General features: G+C 40.7%; 1 protein-coding gene across 18 annotated transcripts in view; it reads left to right on the top strand.

Annotated features, from left to right (window-relative positions):
• MBNL1 (muscleblind like splicing regulator 1) overlaps nucleotides 1–26,343 on the top strand; it is a 186,765-nt gene that overhangs the window by 126,037 nt on the left and 34,385 nt on the right. For 17 of the 18 annotated variants that reach the window (XM_082250209.1, XM_082250208.1, XM_082250207.1 and 14 more), the window contains one exon: nucleotides 22,240–22,410. In XM_082250209.1, coding sequence (XP_082106335.1) covers nucleotides 22,240–22,410 — 171 coding nt within the window. Of the gene's footprint in view, nucleotides 1–12,904; nucleotides 12,927–22,239; nucleotides 22,411–26,343 lie in introns of those variants that run through there. The other variant, XM_082250200.1, reaches the window with a different exon arrangement.

Below are 26,343 nucleotides of genomic sequence, written 5' to 3'. Positions count from 1 at the left end.
CGCTAGTGTGAATGGACCCTAAAGGTTCATTTGTTTTTTGTTTTTTTTTTTTAAACAAACATGTTCTATTTACCTGCTCTGTGCAATGACTTTGAACATGGAATTCCCGATCCTCTTCTTTTTTGGGTTCCCCTCTGGTGGTCTTGGCTCCTCCCCCCTGCTGAGTGCCCCTAATAACAAACTTCTTGCTCTAGAGGCAGTAGAGCAGGCTCGCTCCCCAGCCGTCTCCTGGGAATGGACATTTTCCATTTACACACAGAGGGTGGCCTGGTCCCAACCCCCGTTCTCTCTTTATTGGCTCACTGACTGTGATTGACAGCAGCAGGAGCCAATGCTCCCACTACTTTGTAAGCCAATGAGGAGAAAGAGCCCTGGGAGAGCTGATGTTCTCATGCACAATCCTTGGTCTAGATGGGGCTCAGGTAGGTATAAAGGGGGGCTGGGGGGGATGTTCTCAGAAGCATAGGCGTACGTACACACCCTAATCACCCTTGTGCCCTGTCTGTGCTTTCACTGCTGGTGCTAGAGCTGGTGCTGCAACATGTGCCAGTATTACCAATAGCTAACTGTGGTCAGGTGTGGGCCGGCAAAAACAGCTGCCTGTGCTGTAAGTGGGAGGTCGGAGGTGTTTGTTCAGGGACTAGAGGACCACAGCCGCGGAGTAATTTCAGCCGCATTTTCCGATGCAGCTTCTATAGTTCAGGCTGCAGGTCCAGTTGGCATTGGCGGAGTGATATACAGCTGCACTCCGCCTCTCCTCATGCCTCTCTATCCCCACTTTGGAAGTTTGGCAGAAGCAGCTGAGGATAGCGGCAGACGGGTGGCAGCTAGAGGGGAGCAGTGTCAGTGTGTGAGACTGAACACTGAGCAGTGCTGCCTGCCAATTCAAATCAATATGAACCCTATATATATAATTTTTTTTCCCATGTGGCTGTCCTGCAGCAACGCCATAGACTATATAGAAGACCCTAGTAGCAATCCTACAAATGAACCTAAAAATGCATAGTTGGTATGACTGAACTGGCATTTCTGACTATTGAGACATGATTATTTGCTGTATTTAGTGTATAAAGGCAAAACATATTTTTTTTCTTTCTTTTTTAGATTTGGATAGAGTGGTGAGGGGCTAGATCCCCTGCCAGGTTGTTATTGCTGTCTGTGTCCCTGTTAGTTAGATTCACACTTTGTATTTCTCTTCATTACCAATGTCACCAAGAATGAAGGTCAGTGGAAAAAATCCAACATTATGAGCTGCCAACAAAGCAGAAATAGAGGGGAAATCTTCCAAACGGGACACTTGTTCTTGTGACATCTTGAGTCTACAGAATCGAATGTGAAGGGAGTTCTCCATAAAGGGTTAGGTCACCTTTACAAAAAAACTGCCTATGCATATAAAGAGGCATCTGTAGATAAAAGCAAACCTTGCAGCTCTGACCAAAGTTGAATAATGCCCTTGCTATTGGTGTAGACCAGGGATCCTCAAACTACGGCCCTCCAGCTGTTGCAGAACTTCACATCCCATGAGTCTTTGTAAAACTCTGACATGCCCAGACTTGACTAGGCGTAATGGAAATTGTAGTTCCTGAACAACTGGAGGGCCATAGTTTGAAGACCCCTGGTGTAGACCATTTACATACCTCATGAAGCCTGACCTGAAAACTCCCAAGATGTTGCTAGGACGTTGCTAAGCAAGGCCCAGCTATTACTTTTTACAATTACTATCATAGGATCGAAAGCTCTAATGCTGAGCTACTACATCAGGGGAGAGAAAGTGCATGTGAGGGGGTTTGAATCAGGGAAAGAGCTCACTCCTGTGATTGTGAGGATGAACAGTAATAGCTGGGCCTCGCTTAGCAATGTCTTGGCAGTGTCCTAGGAGTTTTCAGGTCAGGCTTCAGGTGGTACATAAATGGCCTATATATATATATAAATAAGGGCATTTTTTGATTTTGGTCATCATCATCTACAGACATCCGTTATCTGAAAAGGCAGCTTTTTTGGTAAAGATGAACTAGCCCTTTAACCACTTAAGCCCCGGAAGATTTTACCCCCTTCCTGACCAGGGCCTATTTTGCGAATCGGCACTGCGTGACTTTAACGGACAATTGCGCGGTCGTGCGACGCTGTACCTAAACAAATTTGGCGTCCTTTTTTTCCCCACAAACAGAGCTTTCTTTTGGTGGTATTTGATCACCTGTGCGATTTTTTGATCATGCGCTATATACAAAAAAAGAGCGTCAATTTTGCAAAAATAACAATATTTTTCACATTTTTTATATGAAATTCCCCCCAAAAAAATATGTAAAAATCAAAAATTTTTAACATTTTAGGCCAATTTTTTTTTTTACCATATGTTTAGTAAAAAAAATCGCAAAAAGCGTATTTTGATTGGTTTGCGCAAAAAAAATTGTTTGTTTTTTTAACGCGTATTGGCGGCGATCTGCGATTTTTTTTGCGGGACTGCGACATTGGGGCGGACAGATCGGACACTTGACTGACATTTTTGACACTTTTGGGGTTACCAGTGACATTACTACAGTAATCAGTGCTATATATATGCACTGTTACTGTAAAAATGAGTTAAGTGTATTGGAGAGGGAGGGTTTAAGTGTGTCCTAGGGGTGTGCTTCTAACTGTGATTGGCTGTGGCTGTGTGTGTAAGAACAGTGATCAACGGTACTACATAGTAGAACCGTTTGATCATCATTCTTACACAGGGAGAACTGACAGGCGGCTTTGTTTACACTAGCCGCCTGCCTTTCTCCCGCTGTCACGGACAATCGCGAGTGCCCGGCGGACATCGGGTCCGCCGGGCACACGCGCGGGGGGGTCCATGACCGCACTGGAGCGGGAGCGCGCCTCCGGCGGCGCGCACACGCTCCCCACACCCTTACAGGCTAGCGACGTAGCCCTACGTCGCTCTGCCTGTGAGGGGCTGACTGCCGACGTAAATAGTCGTGCGGCAGTCGGCAAGTGGTTAATGCGACAAAGATGGAAAAAACCACAACTGACGCCAGTTTGAACCATCTTTTACTCTATCCAAAATGAAAAGAAAAAGACTGGCTTTAGATATATACTTTAATTATAGTTGAAAAAAACACAAGGGTGACAAATGATATAATAAGAATCCTGGGTGTGAGACAGGAAAAAAGTTATATGACAATAAAAGTATTAAAGTAAAAAGACTCTTTCCTGGTAATAAAAATTAGTAAATTATAATTAGTACATTTAGGTTACCATTTTATACTGATTTATGTTTTTTCTTTATATGTATCTGTATAGCTAAGTAATTCCACATATGCTATATTTAAGTACCAAGCGCTGCTCTCAAAGCTTCAAATTAAAGGCTTCCCAGACCACAGTCATTGTTAAAAATAGAAGCTAAAAATATTTCACAAAATAAAGGTGATCTAACTACAATGGGATACAGAGTGATCTCTGTTTAAATACTGGCTATGCTGGAAGCCTGGGTATGTTGTTTACACTATCCTTCATATAGCAATGCTTTTAAAAATAAATTAAACAGATGATAGTCAGGCTAGTCTTAAAAGAGTCAAACTGTGGGTTTAGCTTGGCAAAACAAGGCTATTTTTATTCGCTGTATTAGATAGCTCCACTTCTACTCTGTCAGTGAACATCTATGTTGTAAAACATACAGGAAGCAATTTGTGAAAGGCAAAATTAACCAGTTTTAGACACTGGACCTAAAAACCTAATCAAAATATGCATGGTTTGCGCTGTACTCCCCCCAATCCCTGTGCTTGCCGGTAATTCCCGACTGTCAAACTGATAGCTGTGTAAATACAGCAGCTGTAGGAGCTGCTGCTCTTAAAAAAAATAAGACCATTTGACAGTGTTTATAAACAATGTTCAGAAACGAGATAGATACCAAGTGACATACTTTTGTGTCTACTCTGTTTCATTCATCTGCAGATCAAAGGGGTGAGCTTTGATTTGCATATGATATCCGTTGAAGTATTCTCCATCCTTCCCTCTTTCACCACCATGCAATACCTTACACAGTACTGTGCAAAAAATTGGTTACTGCATCCTCCCTATATCCTTCTCAGCTTAGTATCGTGTCTATTTTAACAGTTTAATATAATTAGCCGGTGCTTTTTCACCTAGCATCATTTATGAAATGGAAGGAATCTGGAAAAGAGAAGGTAGCACAATTTGTTTTGCCGTATTTCTTCATTTTTTCATGATTTTTACGCAGCCTGTCTCCATGTCAACATTTCCTAAAGTGTACTTCAACGTAGTAATTTTCCACAGTAACTAAATATTAATAAACTAAAAAACAAAACAGGCAAGAGAGCAAAGTGCAGTAGAAGTTAAAAAAATGATTTAAATTGCTTTGAGATGTGTTTGCATTCATTTTGACTTGTTTGGGGAAGAAGACAGTTCAGAGTCAAACAAGTGTCCATGTACATAAGTCTTTATGAAATTCCTTCTCTGGTTTCTCCAGTGGATTATCTCAGGGTTGTCTTTATAAATTGGCAGAATTTACTAAATTGATTTTGTACATTTTTGTGAAATAGAAACATTTTGGTTGCTTAGAAGGAAGCTCCAGGAGACTGTGCCAGGTCAAATGTCTCTGTGCCAATAGAAGGAGTGCCAGACTAATAGAAGGTGTGCCAGACAGGAGAGTCCAAATTGGTATATTAGTTTGCATTTCCATTTGGCCTGGCACTCCTTCTATCTATAGATGTTTTTTCTGGGAACCTGTTGGGTACCTAGTGGAGGGTAGCTCTGTTTGTTGTGAATATGTTAACCTTAGCCAATAAGCTCTCTGAATATTTTTTCGCCCCCCCCCCCTTCACATTTGGCACATCATTTTTTTTTTGGGGGTTGGGGGGGGGGTACTTGGTTTTGACAGATACTTGCCCCCACTTTCAGTCAGATTGCTGTGCCAACCCGAGCGGAAGTCCCCCCCCCCCTTCCTCCGCAGCCTTCTGGGATGCATAACAAGTCCCAGAAAGCTGTGGGACCATTCAGACAGAGCAGCGCAGCCCACGCACGCACATTAAGCAGTCGTCTGTGGAACTGTAAGCAGTCACAGCCAACTGTCCACAGTTAATATGCTGGCACTGGGGACCAAATACCGGTGACGAAACTGGCCAGGTGAGAACAGTGATGGATCCTGGGACAGGTGAGTGTCTGTTTAATTTAAGTTAGCAGCTACAGTTTTTGTAGCTCCTTTTGGGAGGGCGCAGCATGGTGCGACAGCAGAAACTCACACACAGTCCAGTTGCAGTAGAAAGAATTTTTTTGTAGTCAAAATATAACAGTTCACAACAAGCCCAGTGGAAGACAGCCTGACTGGGCACATTTAGAGATGAACAGAAGATTGCAGCAAAGCAGGTCTTAGTGAAACTGACAGCGTCTGTCTTAAAGGCGAAATGGGGCCTGGCCGGTCCGTGCCCAAGCTGGAAGGTTTTGTGGAGAAGTGGTGAATCCCTAGACCTTCCCTACTCATCTGAAACCCTTCACTGCTGTAATTCCTGTCCCTGACAGACAGGTGACCTGTCCCTACACTACCCAAATGTAAATGCGTGCCAAACTCGGGAGCCAGGGTATTAACCACTTTACCACCGGAGGATTTTGCTGTCTTCCGTCCAGGCCACTTTTTGCGATTCGGCGCTGTGCGAATTCAACTGACAATTGCGCGGTCGTGCGACGCCGTACCCAAACAAAATTTACGTCCTTTTTTTCCCACAAACAGAGCTTTCTTTTGGTGGTATTTGATCACCTGTGCGATTTTTACTTTTTGCGCTATAAACAAAAAAAGAGCGTTTATTTTGAAAAAATAACAATATTTTTAACATTTTTTTATATGAAATTCCCCCCAAAAAAGATGTAAAAACCAATTTTTTAAAAAATTTTTGGCCAATTTATTTTATGCTACATATGTTTGGTAAAAAAAATCACAATAAGCGTATTTTGATTGGTTTGCGCAAAAGTTATTGCGTTTACTAACAAAGGGAAAGATTTCTGTCATTTTTGGTGTTTTTTTTTTAACGCGTAATGGCGGCGATCTGCGATTTTTTTTGCGGGACTGCGACATTGCGGCGGACAGATCGGACCCTTGACTGACATTTTTGACACTTTTGGGGGTACCAGTGACATTACTGCAGTAATCAGTGCTATATATATGCACTGTTACTGTAAAAATGACACTGGCAGGGAAGGGGTTAATTTTATTGGAGAGGGAGGGGTTAATGTATGCCTGGTGCTTACTGACGTGTAGGGGGGGAGGTTACTGAGTGAGTCATGGACAGATCGGATGTCCAGCTATGCTGAACAGTCCGATCTGTCACTCCCTGTCACTATGGAGATCCGCCCGCTGTGTTTACACACAGCGGGCGGATCTCCAGACTCGATCCCCGACGATCGGGTAAGAGCAGCGGCGATCGCCGCTGCTCCTCCCCTGGCCCGACTCCCGCTGTGAATGAAAACAGCGGGAGCGAGCCTCCGGCGGTGCGCAAGCGCCGCCCAGAAGGGGGAGTGTCTGACGACGTAGTACTACGTCGTCAGACGATAACGAGCCACTCTGCCGCAGTAATATCACTGTGAGCAGACGTAAAGTGGTTAAATAGACTCTACCTGACCCAAGATGTCTACCAGAGTCATATGGACTGCCAGCATCCAACTGGATTGCTGCCCCAGTGACCCATGAAACCACAGAGGAACCATGTTCCTCCGATTCTGCACTGCTGCAGTGGTTGAATGCCACCTACAGTGGAGGAAATAGACTGCACCTGCCTACATGCTTTTCATTTTTCTACAGGTGACCGAAGAACTGCTTTAAAGTCTCAACACTTTTTTTAGGTCTAATTCCTCTGGCACGAGGGTTGCCTCTGACTGGAGTTTGTTGCTAATGTTGTTAATAGAAAAGGGACCATAGGTTGGTACTTCTCCCACGAAAGATGACAATCTTATCTTACACAGATGTAGGCAAAGATGCCAAAGTTTACAACTGCCGACTTCATTCATAAATCACTAATTGAAGAGCAGGACCTGGCTGTCACACCGACAGCCCAGTCTGGCAGATTACTTTAGGTGAAATCATTGGAGTTCTGCTGTCATTTTGATAGCCAGTTCACTGTGTTCTGTGTATCAGGAGCTGCTGTCAGTACTGCATATACAGAGCATTGTCCAGTTGTCACACTGATAATGGAGCCCCTCAGATTACTCTCCCAGTGCCAGCTTGACAACTCGGTCATGCACAATGCAAGAGCTAGTGCAGAGCCAAGAGATGCTTATGATACAGCACACCGGACCCCCGCCCCCCCAAACATAGTACCAGAAGCAGGAGTCTACTCTTCCGCTTCGGCCATTTCTGCTTCTTTGGGTTCAGTTGTCTTGGAGTTTTGCAGTTTAAATGGAAAACCATTGAGGGCACTGTTGGATGACTTTATGGGTCTTTTTAAAGCCACTATTCTTGGTGTCACTACAATGAAAGCTCAATGTCAATTACATTCTTAATTAGATTTAAGCATTCATGTGTGCATTTCTTTAGTAAATGCACTTTCAAGGTTTATTTATCTATGTTTGATTTTTACGTATTTTTTAGGTATCCTCACAAGTGTAAAGTGATGCTTTCAAATTTTTTTAGTGTGTGAATTTTTTAATGTATACTATTACTGGGCTAACGTACATTTTCTTTGCCAGTGAAAAAAGGAGGACACAGCTTGGAATAATCATCTGTCCCTGAGCTATTAAAAATAGAATTTAAATTCAGACAATATAATTACTTGTTAGTCTAAAAGGATCACAGCAATTAAAACGTTAGAGTGAAACCGAGAACAATGCATATTTCCTTTTGTTTGAGAACTCCTTTATAGCATTTAATCTAGATGATGAAAATTCACACTTTCTTTCCTATATTATAGTAAAATATTAAACACATAAATCTATCCAAATAATAATTTCAGTGGCACTTACCTTATTTAATTATAATCTAAAATTATTAAATGTGAAAAACGTATTAAGTTACAGCAGTATATCTTGCTCCAAGGGTATATCTGCCCAGCCATATATCACAATCTTGAACAGTTTTGCCTGGTATTGAGTGACATTAACCGAGTTCAGAGTTCGATAAAACCGAACTTCTAGAATGGCATAGAGCAGAAAGGAAGTAAAAGGGAAATCTTCCTGATGGGGAGACAGACAGCAATAGAAACCTATGTAGAAGGGTTAGAACATCTACATAGGTTTCTATTGCTGTCCGTCTCCCCATCAGGAAGATTTCCCTTTTACTTCCTTTCCCAGAAACCTAACAGGAAGTGAAATCTAAATTTTTGCATTTTATTACCATAACAGATGTCACCATTATAAGATATTGTCGTTACTCCAGTACTGGTGGCACATGGATAATTTGGCATTTCTTCTCACTTTCCGTCCTGATGACAAAAAGTGAGGGTAGATTTTTCCCGAGACAACAACAGACATACTATCTTTTCCTTGCTCTTTTCAAAATTAAAATAAGAAATTGTTGGCCTGGAAGACTACTTTAATCATGAACTTGTCAAAATAGTTGTCATTGCTGACTTCATACGTGGTGCGTGTTTTGGCTTTGATAGCCCTTTCCCTACTTAGTGAGGTTAATTACTTAAAAAGTAGAGACCTCTTAGTTATAGCAAATAAATGTTCCTTTAACATAGTGGGAAAGTTCAACCTGTGTCCACTCTACTCATCCGATTGTGCACAAGAAAAAATCCTGTTTTTAATGTCCCTTGCTAATGATTGAGTATACAAAGTACACATACATTTACTGTATTTACTAAGCTAAATGAGCAATCAGTTTGCTAATTAAAAAGTTTCTACTGCTGTAGTAAATCAACCCCACCTTGAACTTGTTTACACCATCGGCAAGGCCTGCTGCTCCATGCTTGGATCACTCTTCAGAGGTGTATCAGAAACCACCCGTGTTAACCCCTTGAATGGGTTGTGTTTGAGAGGCCATAGTACCTGCCAAACCCAACAGGGGTTTTATTCCTGCCATGACCATAAATCAAAGCTTTGCCTCCATTTCATGTTTGCCCCCTGACTGCTGCCTTTTCAATTTAAGAAACAGGGAGCAGTTGGAGGCTTTGTAAAAATGCAGCCCAACCCCCCCCCCCCCCAGCTTCTTTTAAGCAACAAATGCAAGTGTAAACAAGCCCTTAATCAGTGACCTAGAGCAAGCATGCCAATATTAGGTGTTAGTAACGTTTTAAGTAGTTAAGAAGAAAAAAGAAAATAGCCCTATAGCTTGCATCTTCATTAACAAGTGAGCAGCGGTAGTTCATGTATGTCTATGATGAAGGATTTCCTTTAAATGGTGACAATATAGTTAGCTTTTGATCTACTATGCTGGTAAAAACAACAGATGAAATCAGTATTGTTTAATAGGAATGTATAATCCAGCTGTATGGTGATAGTACATGGGTCTTCTGTGCCAAGAACATGACATCTGCCTTTTTTTTTTCGTTTAAGATTTGGAGTGGTGAGGGCCTAGGATTACTGCCCCCAACCCCCCCCCCCCCCCATTTAGTCTTATGCACACTGGCTTACAAAATGCTGCTTTTACAGGCGTTTTGTGTTTTTTTTTTCAGCCCGTTAATGCACCGATAGGGTTGATTTACTAAAACTGGAGAGTGCTAAATCTGCGCAGCTGTGCATAGTAATCAATCAGATTCCAGGTTTAGGCCCACATTCACAATGGTCCGATTTGACATGCGATTTGATATGTCAAATTACATGTCAAATCGGAGCCAGTTGGCGGCAATTGCACCTTCTGAATCGATGCGATGTCGAGTTTCTGTACTACTTTTGGTGACTTTGGGAGGCGATTTCCATAGACATCAGTGCAGGAACCCGCACAGATGTCTATAAAATTGCCCCTGAAGTCGGACTGAAATGCCGGCTTGAAATCGTGCGAGTTCAGCTAAACACGCACAATTTCAAAACGGCCTCGGTATAAACCTACACTTGGGCCACTTTCACACGGGCTTTTCGATCCGGTCCGCCTGTCAGTTTTTCAGGCGGACCTGATCGGATGTTCCATGCAGCCCTATGGAGCAGCGGGTGTCAGCGGAGACATCTCCGCTGACACCCGCTGCTCTCTGATCCAATCCTGTCTGTGAAATCCGGACTGATGGAAACCCTATTTTCCATCTGTCTGGAGGATTGGATGGGTTAGGATCGGATGAAAATTAACAGGCGGTCCATTTTCATCTGATCTCCCATAGAGGGAGCGGAGACGGAGCTGTCATCTGCCTGCTCAGCGGGGATCAGCTCATCGATCCTCGCTGAGCAAAATGGAATCCTCCGGGCCCACCGCCCGTGTGATAGGGGCCTTATTGTGAAAGCTCAAAATCTGGTAAGATCAAAACCTGGTAAAGCTCTGCAAAGAAACTTCCAGCTTTTATTGTCAAAGCTTAATTGAACAAGTTGAAGTTAGAGGCTGATGGTTACCATGCACAGCTGCTCCAGATTCCGTGTGCTCCAGTTTTATTAAATCTCCCCCAAAGTGTATACAGTAGAAGTAACATCATATGTAAAAGTGAAAATAGCACAATTATAACCATGTACCTAGCTACATAATAGTTGTGTTATTAAACCAATATATAGAATTGTTGTATAATTACATTATGTGGTCCTATGAATTCAAAAAGCAAATACACAAGTACTTGTTTCCATTGAACTGGTCAAGTTGTACTGTTTAGAAATCCTGTTTGAACAAACAACTGAGGAAGATAAATTGATATGTCTGACCTGTTTGCAGATTTGTGAAATCTATGCCCTCAGTACAAACAAGAAATTTGCACAGCATGGTGTTGACTTTCTAGTGAGGCACAACAGACAAAGGAAGTCCTTGCTTAACAACCAACTACGCCTGTGAGCTTGAATGCTCAGTGCCTTGGCCTTTTTGCCCCCTGCTGCTTGATGTGGATTGCTACTTAACCTTTACATGGAAGAAATTATCAGCTGTTCCGCCGCTGTCTGTGTTGATAACTAGGTGATGCTGTTGTATAGTACTGTACTGACAAAGGCCTGTCAAAGCAACACAATTAACATACATGATTGGAATTCAGTATCGCAGAAGAGCAAGAATAGTTGGACAGTACACATTGTGTGTGTATATATATATATATGCATGTATATATCTACATATATTATATATATATATATACATTATATATTTACAATATATATATATATATATATATATATATATATATGTATTATAGGATGATTTGATATATATATATATATATATATATATATATATATTTATACACAGCATACATTTATAAAAAAATATGTATATACATATATATATATATATATATATATATATATATATATATAAATCTATATATATATATATATATATATATATATATATATATATATATATAGATAGATATATATAGATATATATATATATATAGATATATATATATATATCTATATATATATATATATATATATATATATATATATATATATATAATGGATAGCTGTAATTCTTACTGGTAATGGTTATATCAATTTGATCTTTCCCTACCTTTCTAAAAGATGTGATTGGCAGGACAATAGTGAGATAATACAGTTTGTGGACAATATTAAATTACATGCTGTGACTGTGCTGGCTAGTTTTCATGGTGCTCAGGTGGAAAATGCACAGTTTTCCCATTTCATTTATTTTTACAACTGTCATTTTTCCATGCAGGCTTAAATGTTCTATTCAGACTATTCATACCTCTCACATTTCATACAGAAGGGCCTATGAAGTAGTGTTTTACATATAGGATGCAGCTGTTTTGCACAACAAACAGTCAATTTTTAAGATATCGAATGTTACTTGATATTTATTTGGCTGGTGTCACAGCTGATCACATGTGAAGCAACATGGCAGCTGTCAATCAGCTGCAGGGCCGCATGCTGAAATGTTCTGTTTAATCATGCAGGTTGGTATCTGGTGAAACAATGGTACCATGCGCTGCTTTTGTGCATCACACTGTTTACATTTTTTAAACTTTTTTGAGAGTGTACAAAGTTGCACTCCATTCTAATCTCTGCATTGCATCATGCTGCACTATGCTATGGTGGCTTGTAGTGTTATCTGTTGTATTTTATAAAAAATATAGCATTTGCCTGCATTTTTCTGCATTGCACATCACAACAGCATTGTGGTGTGAATGGGGCACATGGGAAACAATTTTTTTTCTATGTGCCCTTGTGTTGACTGGCATTGATCAGGTGCAGAAAAATGCCAGTCATGGTGCATAATGTGAGCAGCATAGGAGAGTTTAGTTCCACTTAAGACTGCTGTTCTTATTGTTTGTACATCTATTTGCTAACTGTAGATAACATTAGTCCTTCGTGAATATGACTACAAACTGTTTCCATTAGCCACAACAGCCTGCATAGGCATATCTGTATAGATAGATAATATCATTTTGCCTTTCAATGTCAAATGTTGTCAGCTATATGTAGTGAGAATTTACAGGGATTTATATACACTGTGTGTATGTGGGATCATATCTGGACATACGCAATTCAGATTGCTGGTAGTGAACAAGGCTCAGCTGAAATGAAAACGCTCTTGTGAGATGAAGTGTGGCTTTTCTTGCCGAGGCCAGGGTCTAAAAAGCTGCATAATGCTGCTGTAATTTAATTACACAAAGGCTGGCTGTTTAGCAGAGCCTGGGCTTTCAGCCTAAATGTTGTTGATGTGATAGCAAAAGAAAAACATCATATGATAGCCGTCTGTGCTTTCCCCTCTCACTTTCATATTCCTGCTGATTAAGTTTCTGAGCTACCCTATTCTGGCAGCAGCCTGACTCTTACCATCCTCAGAATCCTCCCTTTGATTTTCTGGCATGCTAGGCATCAATGCGGACCAGTGCCGGTGATCACGGTTAGGATAAGTGGTAATTGAGCAATTATATTGAGTTTTTATTTCTTCCTCTGCTTGGAATATGACCTATTGCTTTCCAAGCAATCAATTTTAGATAAGTAATGTAATCACATATATTTTCCAATTATGGGAAAATGTATCAATTTCCTGCTTACTGAATTGACCCCAATATTCTTAAACCACATTTCCTTTATGTAATATCTACCATACATACGTTTAACCTGGTGTTTCACATGTTTGTATATGGAATGTATCTATAGTGCATGAGAGGTAATAGGACAGATAGAGAAAAGCAAACAAACAGCCAGTATTTGCAGAAAACGGTTTATAGCAATGCTGTTACTATGTTACCTATTGAGCTAAATAATAAATCAATGACATTGTGGAGACTGGAGCTTGGGAAAGTGAATGTATACACACTAGTGGGATTTCAGATGCAACGTAAGTCACCACAATCACATGACAATGGAAATAAGACAATGACAGTGGAAATAAGACCTCATCTGGAATATGCAGTTCAGTTTTGGGCACCAGTTCTTAAAAAGGATATCGGGGAACTGGAGAAAGTGCAGAGAAGGGCAACCAAACTGATAAGAGGCATGGAGGACCTCAGCTATGAGAAAAGATTAGAGGAACTGAATTTATTCTCTCTTGAGAAGAGGAGATTAAGGGGGGATATGATCAACATGTATAAATACATAAGGGGTCCATATAGTGAACTTGGTGTTGAGTTGTTCTAGGGGAAAACAGATTTAGTCTCCAAATATGGAAAGGTTTCTTCACCGTAAGAGCTGTGAAAATGTGAAATAGACTCCCTCCAGAGGTGGTTCTGGCTAGCTCACTAGATTGCTTTAAAAAGGCCTGGATTCTTTCCTAGATTTACATAATATAAATGGGTACTAAAATTTTTGTTAGGTAAAGTTGATCCAGGGAATATCCGATTGCCTCTCGGGGATCAGGAAGGAATTTTTTCCCCCTGCTGTAGCAAATTGGATCGTGCTTTGCTGGGGTTTATTTTCACCTTCCTTTGGATCAACAGTGGTTATAGGATTGTGTATATGGGATTGTATGGTTGGGTTTTCAAGACTGTTTTTTTTTTTTTTTGGTTGAACCAGATGGACTTGTGTCTTTTTTCAACCTGACTAACTATGTAACTATGAAATCTCACTGGGGTTGAATTTACTAATACTGGAGAGTGCAAAATCTAGTGCAACTGTGCATAAAAACCAAACAGCTTCTAACTTCAGCATGTTCAATTTGCGCCACTCTTTGATGTGTGATCATAATGCCATCAGTGGTTAAACGGATAACTTTAAGTAGGTCATATGCCTAATCAGGTGCTTATGGTTAGAGAAATGTACATTTATTATGGTTAATAAAATGTTTGGTTTATCTCCCTTAAGAGCCCATTCAGACTAGTGCGACTCAGTCTGACAAGTCGCGGTCCATTGAGTAGTACAGGACCCGTTCTAATAGGAGCGACACAAGTCGCTCCGACTTAGAAAAAGGGTCCTGTACTACTTTGGGGCGACCTGGGAGCAACTTGCATAGACTTCCATTATGTGAAGTCCCTGCAAGTCACGCCGAAGTCGCGGTGCACAGCGGTGCACGCGACTTCACAGGTGGCCCCCCGAAGTCGGATCGCCTCAGTGTGAACCGGCTCTAAATACTTAAAGTGTTACTAAACCCACAACAGTTAAATCAGCCTGTATATAGTAGAGCATGCTTGTTATACTCACTGTGGAACCTAAGGGGTTAATGCTCTGCATTGTGTAAAAAGGCTGTTTGATCCTGTCTTCTCTGATCCTCTCCTTCTTCCACAGTCTCCAATCCATCTCCTGATAAGACAGAGCCTTTGGAGTCACTGTTCACATGCTCAGTGTATATTGCTAGAGAGTTTTTTTTTTTCTTGGGAGGGTGCATGTGATCGGCAAAGGGCCAATAAACACTGCTCAGATAGGGGGTCAGGGTCCTTCAGCCTCATAGGACAGTCAGAGGAGAATGAAAACTCTTCCTACAAGCTTAAACCAGACACTGATAGAAGTCACAGAACTGCTATATACTGCTGATAAGAAAAGGTATCCAGCAATTTATATTTACTAAATTAATTGCATTTCCATGTTCTGTGTACTGTGCAGAACAGATATAGTAAATGCAGAATCCTGAGTTTAGTAACACTGTAAGCTTTGACAATAAAAAAAACCCCAAAAAAACCTTGAAGATGATTGGTTTCTATGTAGAGTGGCACCAGACTCTCCAGTTTTAGTAAAACAACCCCATTGTTTTCAGTGGCGTCCATTCACATCAATGCCTTGCAGCACAAAAAGGAATAAGGGTTCTGTAATACTTTGGTGCGATTCCAGCTCAATTTTGGATCCCATGGAAAAGCACCAAAAATGCATCTATACGTGATTTGATACTTTTAATGCGATTTCACTGCTTTTAAATCCTATATACTTGCCTCCTCCCAGGCACATCCCTCCTCACATAAATCCAATGAGGATAAGCATATGTACTCACCTTTATATTGACATAGACGTGTAATTGAAGAACTTTTCCTTATGTGCACAGAGGTCATTATTCATGACCCAGAACTGGCCTCTCTTCTGCCTATTTGCAATGAGTGGATGGATCCAGTATCTATGTTTCTTTTTCCTCTGTTCCTCCTCTGCTTCAAACAAAACTTCGGCAGTAGAAGTAACAACTGTTGCCATGACCAAAGACAGAGAGGACATGACTTACCACCACACAACACAGACAAACAAGGAAGAGGACACCTTTAATTTATGTCACAACAAACATGCTTATCATTGGGCAAAACCAAAAACACACAGAGGCATGAAAAGTGCATCAAAAACCCATCAAAATCACGTAAAAAAAATGCAACCATGAAGCACTACATATTCATACTGAAAATCGGATCAATTTGTAGCCACAGTTGTGTGAACCTAGCATTATTTGCAAGTCTTTTATATTAACTTAGATCTCTAGGTGTGATGAGTTTTGATGACCCCCAAATTGTTTGTCACAGCGCAGAGGGGGGGGTCTGGGTGAAATCATGGAAACTGGTGGCAGGGGCATTTTACATATTCCACCTTAAAAACAGGTGAAACATGTAACATGTTCCAAAAGGTGAACTTATCCTTTAATAACCATTAATATTCTAAAATGACACATATTATAAAGCAACAGAGACTTATGTCTTATTTTAGAACTTTTTTCACAACCACTAATTAGATGGGATGAGCTCAGGGACCCTAGTCTGAACCCACCATAGCTTTCCTACCAGGAATCTGTCACAGCGGCACAGCAATCATAACTGGAGCTGAATGGGACAGATGTCAGTGTTTTGATGTCCATGCCCGTTCAGAGAGTGTCCACATATACCACAGACTTGTGGTGGCTTTATGGGTAGCCAGATGTAAATGGACTTGTGTCCACTTACATCAGGCTAATTCTGATCTGTCACATTTAGAACGCAGGCCTTTTCAATTTTTTTTTTGTTGGACCTGAATTGGCACGCGGGTAGGTGGGTGTAAACAGACAAAAGCCCATTTACATTGGGACTCCCTAGACCTACATGGAGCTTTCAATCAGGTCCACAGGAAAAACTAACAGGCAGACCTAATTGGAAAGCTGCCGTGAAAGGTTCTTAAAAGGGGAGTGGTTTGAGGGGTGGCAAAAATGTAGCTCAGCTGTGTGTTTTTAATAACCCTCACCCTAAACACAAGTGTAAAATAGCATCTAATTGTGTGCTCATGATGATGATGATCATCATCATCATCATCATTATGTTGCTCACAGCACAGCAGGTTCTCTATCGCTTTACTGTGTGTTACAGACTATAACGCAGTACATTCATAACACAGTCAGCACCCAACAGCTATGTGACACTGAGAGAGACATAGAGAACCTGCTGTGCTGTGAGAATGCAACAGAATGATTATGATGATTATCATCATCATGCTAAGCACACAGCAGGGGAGTTTGAGGACTGCACTTTCCTGAGTAGCCTATGTGACCTGTCAGACAGTTTGCCATGTGCAGGGGACTGCTTCCCTGTGTTCAGCTGTCAGAAGTACTCCCGCTATGCTCTGAGCCTCCACTGTGATCTCTCTCTCCCTCGGGCTGCAGCGCTGACACTTTCTGAGGCAGGGAAGGCTCCACATTTGAATCCATCCGCCAGGGAAGGCACACAGTGGGCGGCCGGAACTTTAATCTGTGCAGCTGCACAGGTGAAGAGCAGCATGCAGCGCGGGATAATGTGCCTGCGCCCGAAAATGGCAAAAAAGTCCCTCCTCTGCTCTCACCTCCTGGGCCCCTCTGTTGACCTAAGGGGGCCCAGGAAAACACTATAATCCCTAAAATCAAGTGGGTGTGGGGCTGTGGGTTATAAAGTCCTTTTTATTTGTTTTAGATATAAATCAACTGTAAAGCTATCTGGACCCCCCCTGTGGAGTTTTTGAGGCCCGGTACAACAGGGCTGGATGTACTGCCTTATCAGCGGCCCTGGTCATATTGCTCACAGCTCCACCCTTACAGTATTTCCCCAAAATGCACAATTTCTAGCAAAATGGTCAGGTTTAAATCTTTTGTCAGTGGTGGACAGCCAGAGGCAGTGACACACTTCATAAAATCCCCTACTAGAACACAGGCCAAATTGAAGCACACAACTGAAAAATGTAGAAGGAATGCCAAGCCATTATAAATCTCAATAGACTATTTCAAGCCAAAAGCAGAGCATGATGTTGTAAACCTCCATTAGCCAAAATGCTTGAAAGATCTTTAATTAAGTCCTGTCATTACATTGTCATGTCAGAAATTGTCTACCAGAACAGTTTAATGCCAATGTACACTCTAGTCTAACTTCCAGAAGCAAACCCTTTTCATAGCCCAAAAGTTCTGTTGTGATGATGTTACATTTATAAAACTTTGTAAGTGTCCTATACTTTAGTGTAACAATCAGTTAGACACAAAACACACCTATATTTCATGGTCCAGCAAGTGAATGGAATACCTTGTATCTCCTAATGTGATATGTGCATCCCATTTATATTATATTTGGTCTCTATCGAATAGTAATTTCGTTCTCTGCCAATAATATGTTGGTTGTCGGATTGTGAACCTTGTTATCTTTAAGAAATATATAGTTAGAATAAATGTGATAATGGAGCATAATAAAACACTTTACCACCCCTTCAGCACATCCTTCAGACCCTTTGATTGGTTGTATTATGTTTGTAAAGTCTTTTCAGGCACCTGGAAAGATGGTTGCAGTAACAGTTCTCATCTAACATCACTATAAAAAAAATGCTGTGAGTCATTTATGAGAACCAGTCACTTTAATACATCAGATTGGATTTACTCTGCAAATGAATGGGACTCTGCTAGAACCAAAGATCAGGCAAAATTTGCACAGTCCTTTGAGCCCCCGTTCACACTGGGGCGACCTGTCAGGCGACCTGGTCGCCTGACAGGTCGCCGTAGGTCGCCTTCCATAGAGAAGCTGGGGACCCGTTCTAATAGGAGCGACACAAGTCGCTCCGACTTAGAAAAAGGGTCCGGAGCTTCTTTGGGGCGACCCGGAGCGACCTGTATAGACTTCAATGTTATGAAGTCCGTGCTGGCCGCTCCGAGGTCGCGTTGCCCCAGTGTGAACGGGGCCTCATTCCTTTTAATCCCATTTATTTTATTTTTACTTATTGTGCTTTGTAAAATTGTTTTTCTGAAAAAATTTTCTTGCATTGCTTTTTTTTTTTTTTTTTTTTAAGATTATCAAATTGAATCTATCAAAGCACTAACGAGAGATAAAGAGATAAAAGGCTTAGTGCCTCTTTGAAGAAAGTGAGGGGTTACAGGCATTTCTTTTTAAAGGTCACAGTTGCAACAGTAGATGCTGTGAATGGTACATGTTACTATTAAAGCATGCAATGGTGGCTAATATTTGTCTGTGTAAAGGTTTAACTGGGGTTAACCTACCCCAGAGAAAATCACTGTCTAAGCCTGCTTGTGCTTAGATTGTTGGCCTGCAAGCTGCAAAATCTCTATTCAGAGTAAGGCAGAGAGTGTAATACGTCACAATAGGCCATTTTTCAAATGTTAATTTCTGTTCTTCTGAAAGAAACCCTGTTTACATTACAAGTTCAAAAGAACTTGTTCATATTACAGAAACATCATGGTGACTTATACCATTCCATCTCATTTTGTCTGCTCTTTACAACGTTATACAAATATAGAGAGACAGTCTGAATGCAATCAGCTACTGATGTGACATTAGTGTCAAAGGGGCACTCTGCACAGTTTGTTTATTTGTAAATTAACAAATGGGAAACATCGCTCCTCCGAATTTAACCGTAGGTACGTCTTTTATTGAAGAGGAACACGCCTAGGTTCGGCTATGGGAAGTACAGCTAAACATATCAAAAGTTTAGATGCTGAATCGAAACCCCGTTGAAATCTTTTTTGACCTGAATCAGTCAAATCAATGTTCTTTGTTTTTAAGGCTACAAGTAAAGGGATTAGCAATAACATGCAAGGTTGGCCACTGCCCAGGGAACATGTACCAATACAAAAAAAAAATTCCCAGATATCTGCCCCCCCCCACACCTGAATGAGGGGTAAAAAGAACCTCTATTCATGCACAAGATGTCAGTTGCAAGAAAACACACATCCGATTCTTACCAGTCCTTCATTAAAAACGAAATTCAACTGCCAAAAAAGCCAGCCTTGTAAATCCAGCGTCAGTCATGGTAAATGATGACGCCATTCATTGAAAAAAACATATTGACACGCCAACCCGCCCAGTCATGATGTATTCCCATGCTAATTCTCCGGAGTTTATATAACTTCTGGATACTAGCAGCACCATCTTGGGGCAATAACGGTACAAAAGGACATATTATATATATATATATATATATATATATGAGATGCACCGAAAATTACAGCCACCGAAACATATCGATGGAAAATTGTGTTATCAGCATTTTGCTAATAAGAGAAAAAGGTGCTGATAATGGCGTGGAAAACGCATGTGATTTTGCCACAATTTCATATAGATTTTCCCACGATTCTACTGCAATTTTACCAAGATTTTACTGTGCTTCTGGTTTGTTTTTCATAGGTCATGTGAACATGTAACATGGGTGCGTTATTGATACGTTCTTTCTGCATTTTCAATGCATTTAAATGGGGAGGTGCATTTTTGGGGCGGTTTTTCTAACTGCAGCAAGCAGGATTTTTAACACCACAATGGAAGCGGAACAGACCAGTGTGAAGACATACATAGAACTTTAAGGCATACATTTTTTTTTTTAGCTTTTCTTGTACTAAAGGTGCCGATAATGGGCGACAATAAATTCATATTCATTTAAATTCATAATATTAATTAAGACGTCGAATTTAATACACTTATATCTAAAAATACATATATTTTTTGAAAACTGTCATTTTTATCGGTTTAGGTTTTCGGCTACGCGCATCCTGCATTTTCGCTTTCAGCACCAAAATTTCCATCTATTGCACCTATATATATATATATATATATATATATATATATATATATATATTTACAAATACCATATACTTTTGTATATTTTTAAAGAGATTTTTGTTACTGTTCGCTCATGTACTGTATCTGACCTGTGCAAGTCAGAACACTTTATCATTGTTATTAACCTCCTTGTGCTGTGTGATAGATGAGCACATTGGTAATTTAGATGTGCTTTCAGGCTGAAGACATTACTGCTCTGGGTGAGTATAGATTTTTTTTGTCAGGAGTATTGCTTTTTTGGCTGGTTTCAACTACAGCATGACACAGCATTAATGCCTTCTCAACATTACATTCACGTTCGGTTATAGAGATGGCTGTTGCAGTGATGAATTGGGGGAGTTCGGCCTTGGAATTAAGTATTTTGATTTTTTTGCAAATTATATTTGCAGATAGATAGTAAAACTGACATGCTGTGTAAATAGATGTCTTGACCTGAAGGTCAAGGTGAATTCAGCATGAGCAACCCTCAATACTCCAGATGTGTTGGAGGAAAGAACAAGCACACAGCTGAAAGTGGCCAAGTTCCTGGTTTGGTAGTGTGTAATCATGGATTCTCCAACACAAACGTGCCCTTGTAAGATTGATTACCCACACATACAGGATGGAATATGTAGGGGTCATACTCTGGAATGCATTGGGATTGATTTACTAAAAACAAATCCACTGTGCTCTACAAGTGCACTTGTAAGTGTAGTCACTGTAGATCTGAGGGGGGGATCTGAAATGAGGGGAAGCTCAGATGCTATAGCACAGTGACGGCGAACCTTGGCACCCCAGATGTTTAGGAAATACATTTCCCATGATGCTCAACTACACTACAGAGTGCATGAGCATCATGGGAAATGTAGTTCCAAAACATCTGGGGTGCCAAGGTTCGCCATTACTGCAGCAGATAGCAAAGATGCTATTTTTTATTTTCCTTGCATGCCCCCCTCAGATCTACAGTGACTGCACTTCCAAGTGCACTTTTAGCACACAGTTGATTCGTCTTTAGTAAATAAACTGCATTGTGTTATTACGGTACAGATCTGTGACTGTGACAAGTTTGAAACCTTCAGATGCTGTGATATCAATATAACAGCGGTATAATGAACAGAGTAGCCAATTCTAGGGGTCCTAAGCCCAGGTTCTTTAGCTTTATTTCTTATATTTTATCAGACATGAATTGTTCAAAGCATGAATACTGTATTTGCTCCTAGAGTTATATGCACTTTGCAGTTCTGGTGCGTCTGTCATAAATTGAATTAATGATCTGCTACTGATGCAGCTAAATGTTGCTTATTCATCTGGAAGAGAGGCAGCTCATAGTAAATAATAACTTTATATGAAGGTTTTGAAGTAATACATTTCAGGCAAGTGTAGCGATATAGTGTACCATTTGAAGTGATACCAAAGTGACAGCTAGCTGGATTAAGCAGATATGATGTCAGTTATGAGTATAGAAAATACCTCTCCAAGCGTTATCACCTTATATGTACATATATTCTGTTTTGATGACTATATAACATTGTTTTCATATCTGATTACCAATATTAAAGAGAGTTTTGCATAAGTCAGCATATAATTTTATTCAGTACACAAACTCACAGTTCTTATTTATACATGCTGTGTGGACAGAACAACCAGGTGACTTGCATTTTCAATGCCAATGTAAACAGCATGCAGATATACTTGAAGATAGAAAAATTGTTTATGCTCTGTTTTCCACATCCTACGAGCGAACAAAAAATCACATCGATTTATACTGACCGTGCCTTGTTTTTCCTTCCCCAAGGGTCGCTGTTCACGGGAGAATTGTAAATATCTCCATCCACCACCACATTTAAAAACACAGTTAGAGATAAATGGACGGAATAACCTGATTCAACAAAAGAACATGGCCATGCTGGCCCAGCAAATGCAACTAGCCAATGCAATGATTCCTGGTACCCAGCTTCAGCCTATGGTAAGTACATCAGTGGGAAACCGGTAATAGAACTTGGCTCCTTTTTTATGTTTAACTGTCTGGGCATCTATTGCCAGTGATGTATGTTTGTAAATGCACAACCTTAGATAAGTTCATCCATCCGCTTATAGTCATTTCTCTTTTGCAATAACTGCGCTATGAGATCTGCATTCGCGTGAAGGCTCTCCGAGCCAGTTACAGCAATTTGCAGTGACCACCTGCAATATATGCCATTAAAGGATATGTTCACCTTTAGTAGCATGTTACGGGCTACACCCATATTCGGGGTGTAACTTATCACTAAAGCAGCTGCCCCCGCACCCCCCCGCAATCACTTATGCTGACAGTGGGTGGGTGATCCTCTCCCGGCACCCGCTGTCACAAGTTTAAAACAGTGTGGCTGCATGGGGCTCCACCCACACTGACACATGATTCATTCACAGAATTCTGTGAATGAATGAACTACAAGTCGTGTCTGCCACCACAGCAGATCGCTTGTAATTCTCAATGAATTGTGAGGGTGCTGGTGAGCGCTCTCATAGATCATTGATCCTTCCTGCTCTTTAGTAACTGTCTGCTGGGTAAATGCAGATCACTGTACTGAGAATCTGCCGGAGCCTGACATTGCACCTGTGATCTGATGATTGTGGTTGCAATGCTCTGCAGGCTCATAGGAAAAAAAAATAATAAATGCAAATTTTTTACTTGCAAAAATATGTGCATTTATTATTATTATTATTATTATTATTATTGATTTATGTATTTATTTATTTATTTTTTGACAAAAGTGAACTTAGCCTTTAAAAGCATAATCTGCTCATTCCCACGATAAAACAATGAGTGAAAGGCTGCTGTATTGTGTCAAGTGTTTTTTAAAAGAAATTTAAAAAATATGAAAATCTTCAAGAAATTTGGAAAAAGTCTCCACATTGCAATACGGTTAAAGTGTTACTAAACCCCGGACCCTGCATTCACTTTATCTGGTCTCCCACAGTACACAGAACATGGAAATGCAAATATTTTAGTATATATAAACTGCTAAATACCTTTACTCATCAGCAGTATAGAGCAGTCTTGTGACTTCTATCTGTGTCTGGCTGAGCACTGGTTAAAGCTTATAGGAGTAGTTTTCATTCTCCTCTGACTGTCCCATGAGGCTGCATGACCCCCCTGACCCTCTGTCTGGACAATGCTGATTGGCCCTGTGCTGATCACATGCACTCTCCCCCCCAAAAAAAAAAAAAAATCTCTAGCAATACACCAAACTGAGCATATGCAGAGTGCCCCCAAGGCTCTGTTTTATCAGGAGATGGATTGGTGACTATGGAAGAAGGGGAGGATCAGAGAAGACAGGATTAAACAGCCTTTTTACACAATTAACCCCTTAGGTTCCACAGTGAGTATAACAAGAATGCTTTATTACATATACACACTGATTTTACTGTTTTGGGTTTAGTAACACTTAAAATGTGAATTTTAACCAATACAAAAATATAAGAGCCCTCATCTATAAACAGATCATAAAATACAGTGAGAAAAATGTAATAAAACTTGTGTTGCTGAAATCTGGAGTAGCTATAATTGGCACAGATACTCCAGAAGAAGAAGAAGACTATAAAGTAATAAAGGCTTATACTGGGTGGAGGTAAAGTCTACAGTATAGTCTATATAACCAAACTTTTTTCTTTTTTTTTTCATTTGGAATACAGTGTGGAAGTATTCGATTCCATGTCATGTTTTTTTTTTACTGTCCATGTCACCTTCTCTATTTGTCTTGGTGGCCAATAGGTGATAAGAAATCAAACTTGATATTTGTCGCCAGAACAAGAAGCACGGATTAATCTGCTGCGTCTTTGGGTGCAATTTGAAGGGACAGTTTTTGTTTTGGCCGGATCTGTAAAAACCTCTCTCTTAATAGCTGAGAATTTTGATGTAAACCCTGCCTGGACAGGATAAAAGAACGTCTCCAACTGCTGTTGTTTTCGACCAGTAAGCTGTGAGATGTCTCAATGCACCCCCCAGTCTGCACAGATTAAACAGTGGCCTGAAGCTGGCCAGATCTATGTCTGTGGGTACTTTTACACATGTACGTTGTCTTAATACACTTCATTATCACTTCTTTCAATGCAATAAGAAGCTAAATACTATAGTATATTGGAATTAGACTGTGTGACTAATGGCCAATGCTGTGAGGACATAAGCCACTGCTGGCATGCGTTTCTAAGATAAAGGAGGCAAGCTTAAAATGGGAGAATCTACTGATTAGTCTTTTATTAATAAATGAAAAAAATAAATTAATAAATAATAATAAAGTTCAGTATTATACTGTTCTGCTTTGGGAGCACTAGCAGTCTCAACAGAAAAATCCATGAGCAAGCATTTTACAACGGAACATCCAAAAGGTCACCACTTGTTAGTTTCAGCATTGTTTACTCCTAATGTGTCATTATGGTATGCATAAAACATCACAGCATCCCTAACAAGGATTTCAGTTGTCAGTAAAGATTTTAGGATAACATAAAACACTTGTTCTATCAGACATTCAGATGGCTCTCTCTCTTTCAGCTCTTTTGTAACTATATGTAATCGCTCTTTGTCTTATGAAAGCATGGTGACTTGGTACAAATTTGCTTTATTTCATTTATTGTATTATGTTCTCTGCTGTTATTTACTTCAATGCTGCAAAGCAGGGATCCCACTCTCCTGAGCCACCCCCTGAATCAGTTCAGGATTGGGAAGAGGATGTGGAAGATGTAGCTGAGGGTGACCCTATAGAAAGTCAAGCTGAAATTTCCACTTTCGGGGAGTCAGAGAAATCTCTATCAGCCTCTCAGTCCCAGAGATTGTTTATCCAGCCTCTTGCTGAGATGGTCCAGGCTGAGTTTAAACTCCCACCCCTAGAAACAACTAAAACCTCTTTTTCCTCCCTAGGCTCATTGAACCCTCCTCAGAGTCCTTGGTCATTTCCCATGCATCCATTCTTGGAGCAAGAAGTGTATAATGGCTGGGATCATTCGGATAGGATGTTTGTTCCTCCTAAAAGGTTTTCATTGTTATATCCTATGGAGGATACGTTTTCTAAAAGATGGGAAATTCCCACTGTGGATGCAGCCATTTCTTCGGTTAACAAGAATTTAACCTGTCCTGTGGATAATTTAAAGATCCAGTGGATAAAAAGTTGAAATCTTTATTGAAAGCCTCCTTTGCAGGTGCAGGTTCTGCAGTACAACCGGCAGTAGCAGCCATAGGAGTGTGTCAGTCTTTGAAAGACTGCATAAAGCGAGTGGCCAAGACAGTTCCTTCTCAAGGAGAGTCTGTGGAAGATCTGTCACTTTGTGTTTCGCAGTAGATGCTTTTACGGACTCCATAAGGCAAATGTCACGGTTTGTTCTGATGACAGTGCATATGCGTAGAATCCTTTGGTTAAAGAGCTGGTCTGCAGAATTACCATGTAAAAAAATACTGGCTAACTTTCCCTTTCAGGGAGAACGCCTTTTTGGTGATGATCTGGATAAGTATATCCAAAAGATCTCGGGGGGAAGAGTACATTGCTACCTGTAAAGAGGAAGAGCAGGCGTCCTTCCTTTAAGATCCCCAGCACACATAATACCAGTGCTTCCAGTTCCAGGCAGTGGCGACAGCCTCAACCGTCTGCATCCGGACCAAAGCCTTCGGGGCAAGGTCAGAAAAAGCCCTGGGCCCAGAGATCAGCCAAGTCTTCCTCTAAGCCCTCTCAGTGAAGGGGTGCCCCCACTCGCCTGGGTGGGGGGAAGGCTCCTGCAGTTCTCAGGGGCATGGGTGGAGTTAATTCAATACAACTGGGTTGTCTCCACCATTTTATAGGGATACAAGCTGGAATTTCGGGTATTCCCACATCCTCCGTTAATGAGGTCAAGTATACCAACAGATCCCCTAAAAGAAAGCTCTCTCTTT

Source organism: Pelophylax lessonae (assembly GCF_965119305.1).
Source record: "Pelophylax lessonae genome assembly, chromosome: 3".
In the NCBI taxonomy this organism is placed as follows: Eukaryota; Metazoa; Chordata; class Amphibia; order Anura; family Ranidae; genus Pelophylax; species Pelophylax lessonae.
Note: the sequence above shows the minus strand (reverse complement) of the source record. Positions and strands in the feature narration are given on the sequence as shown.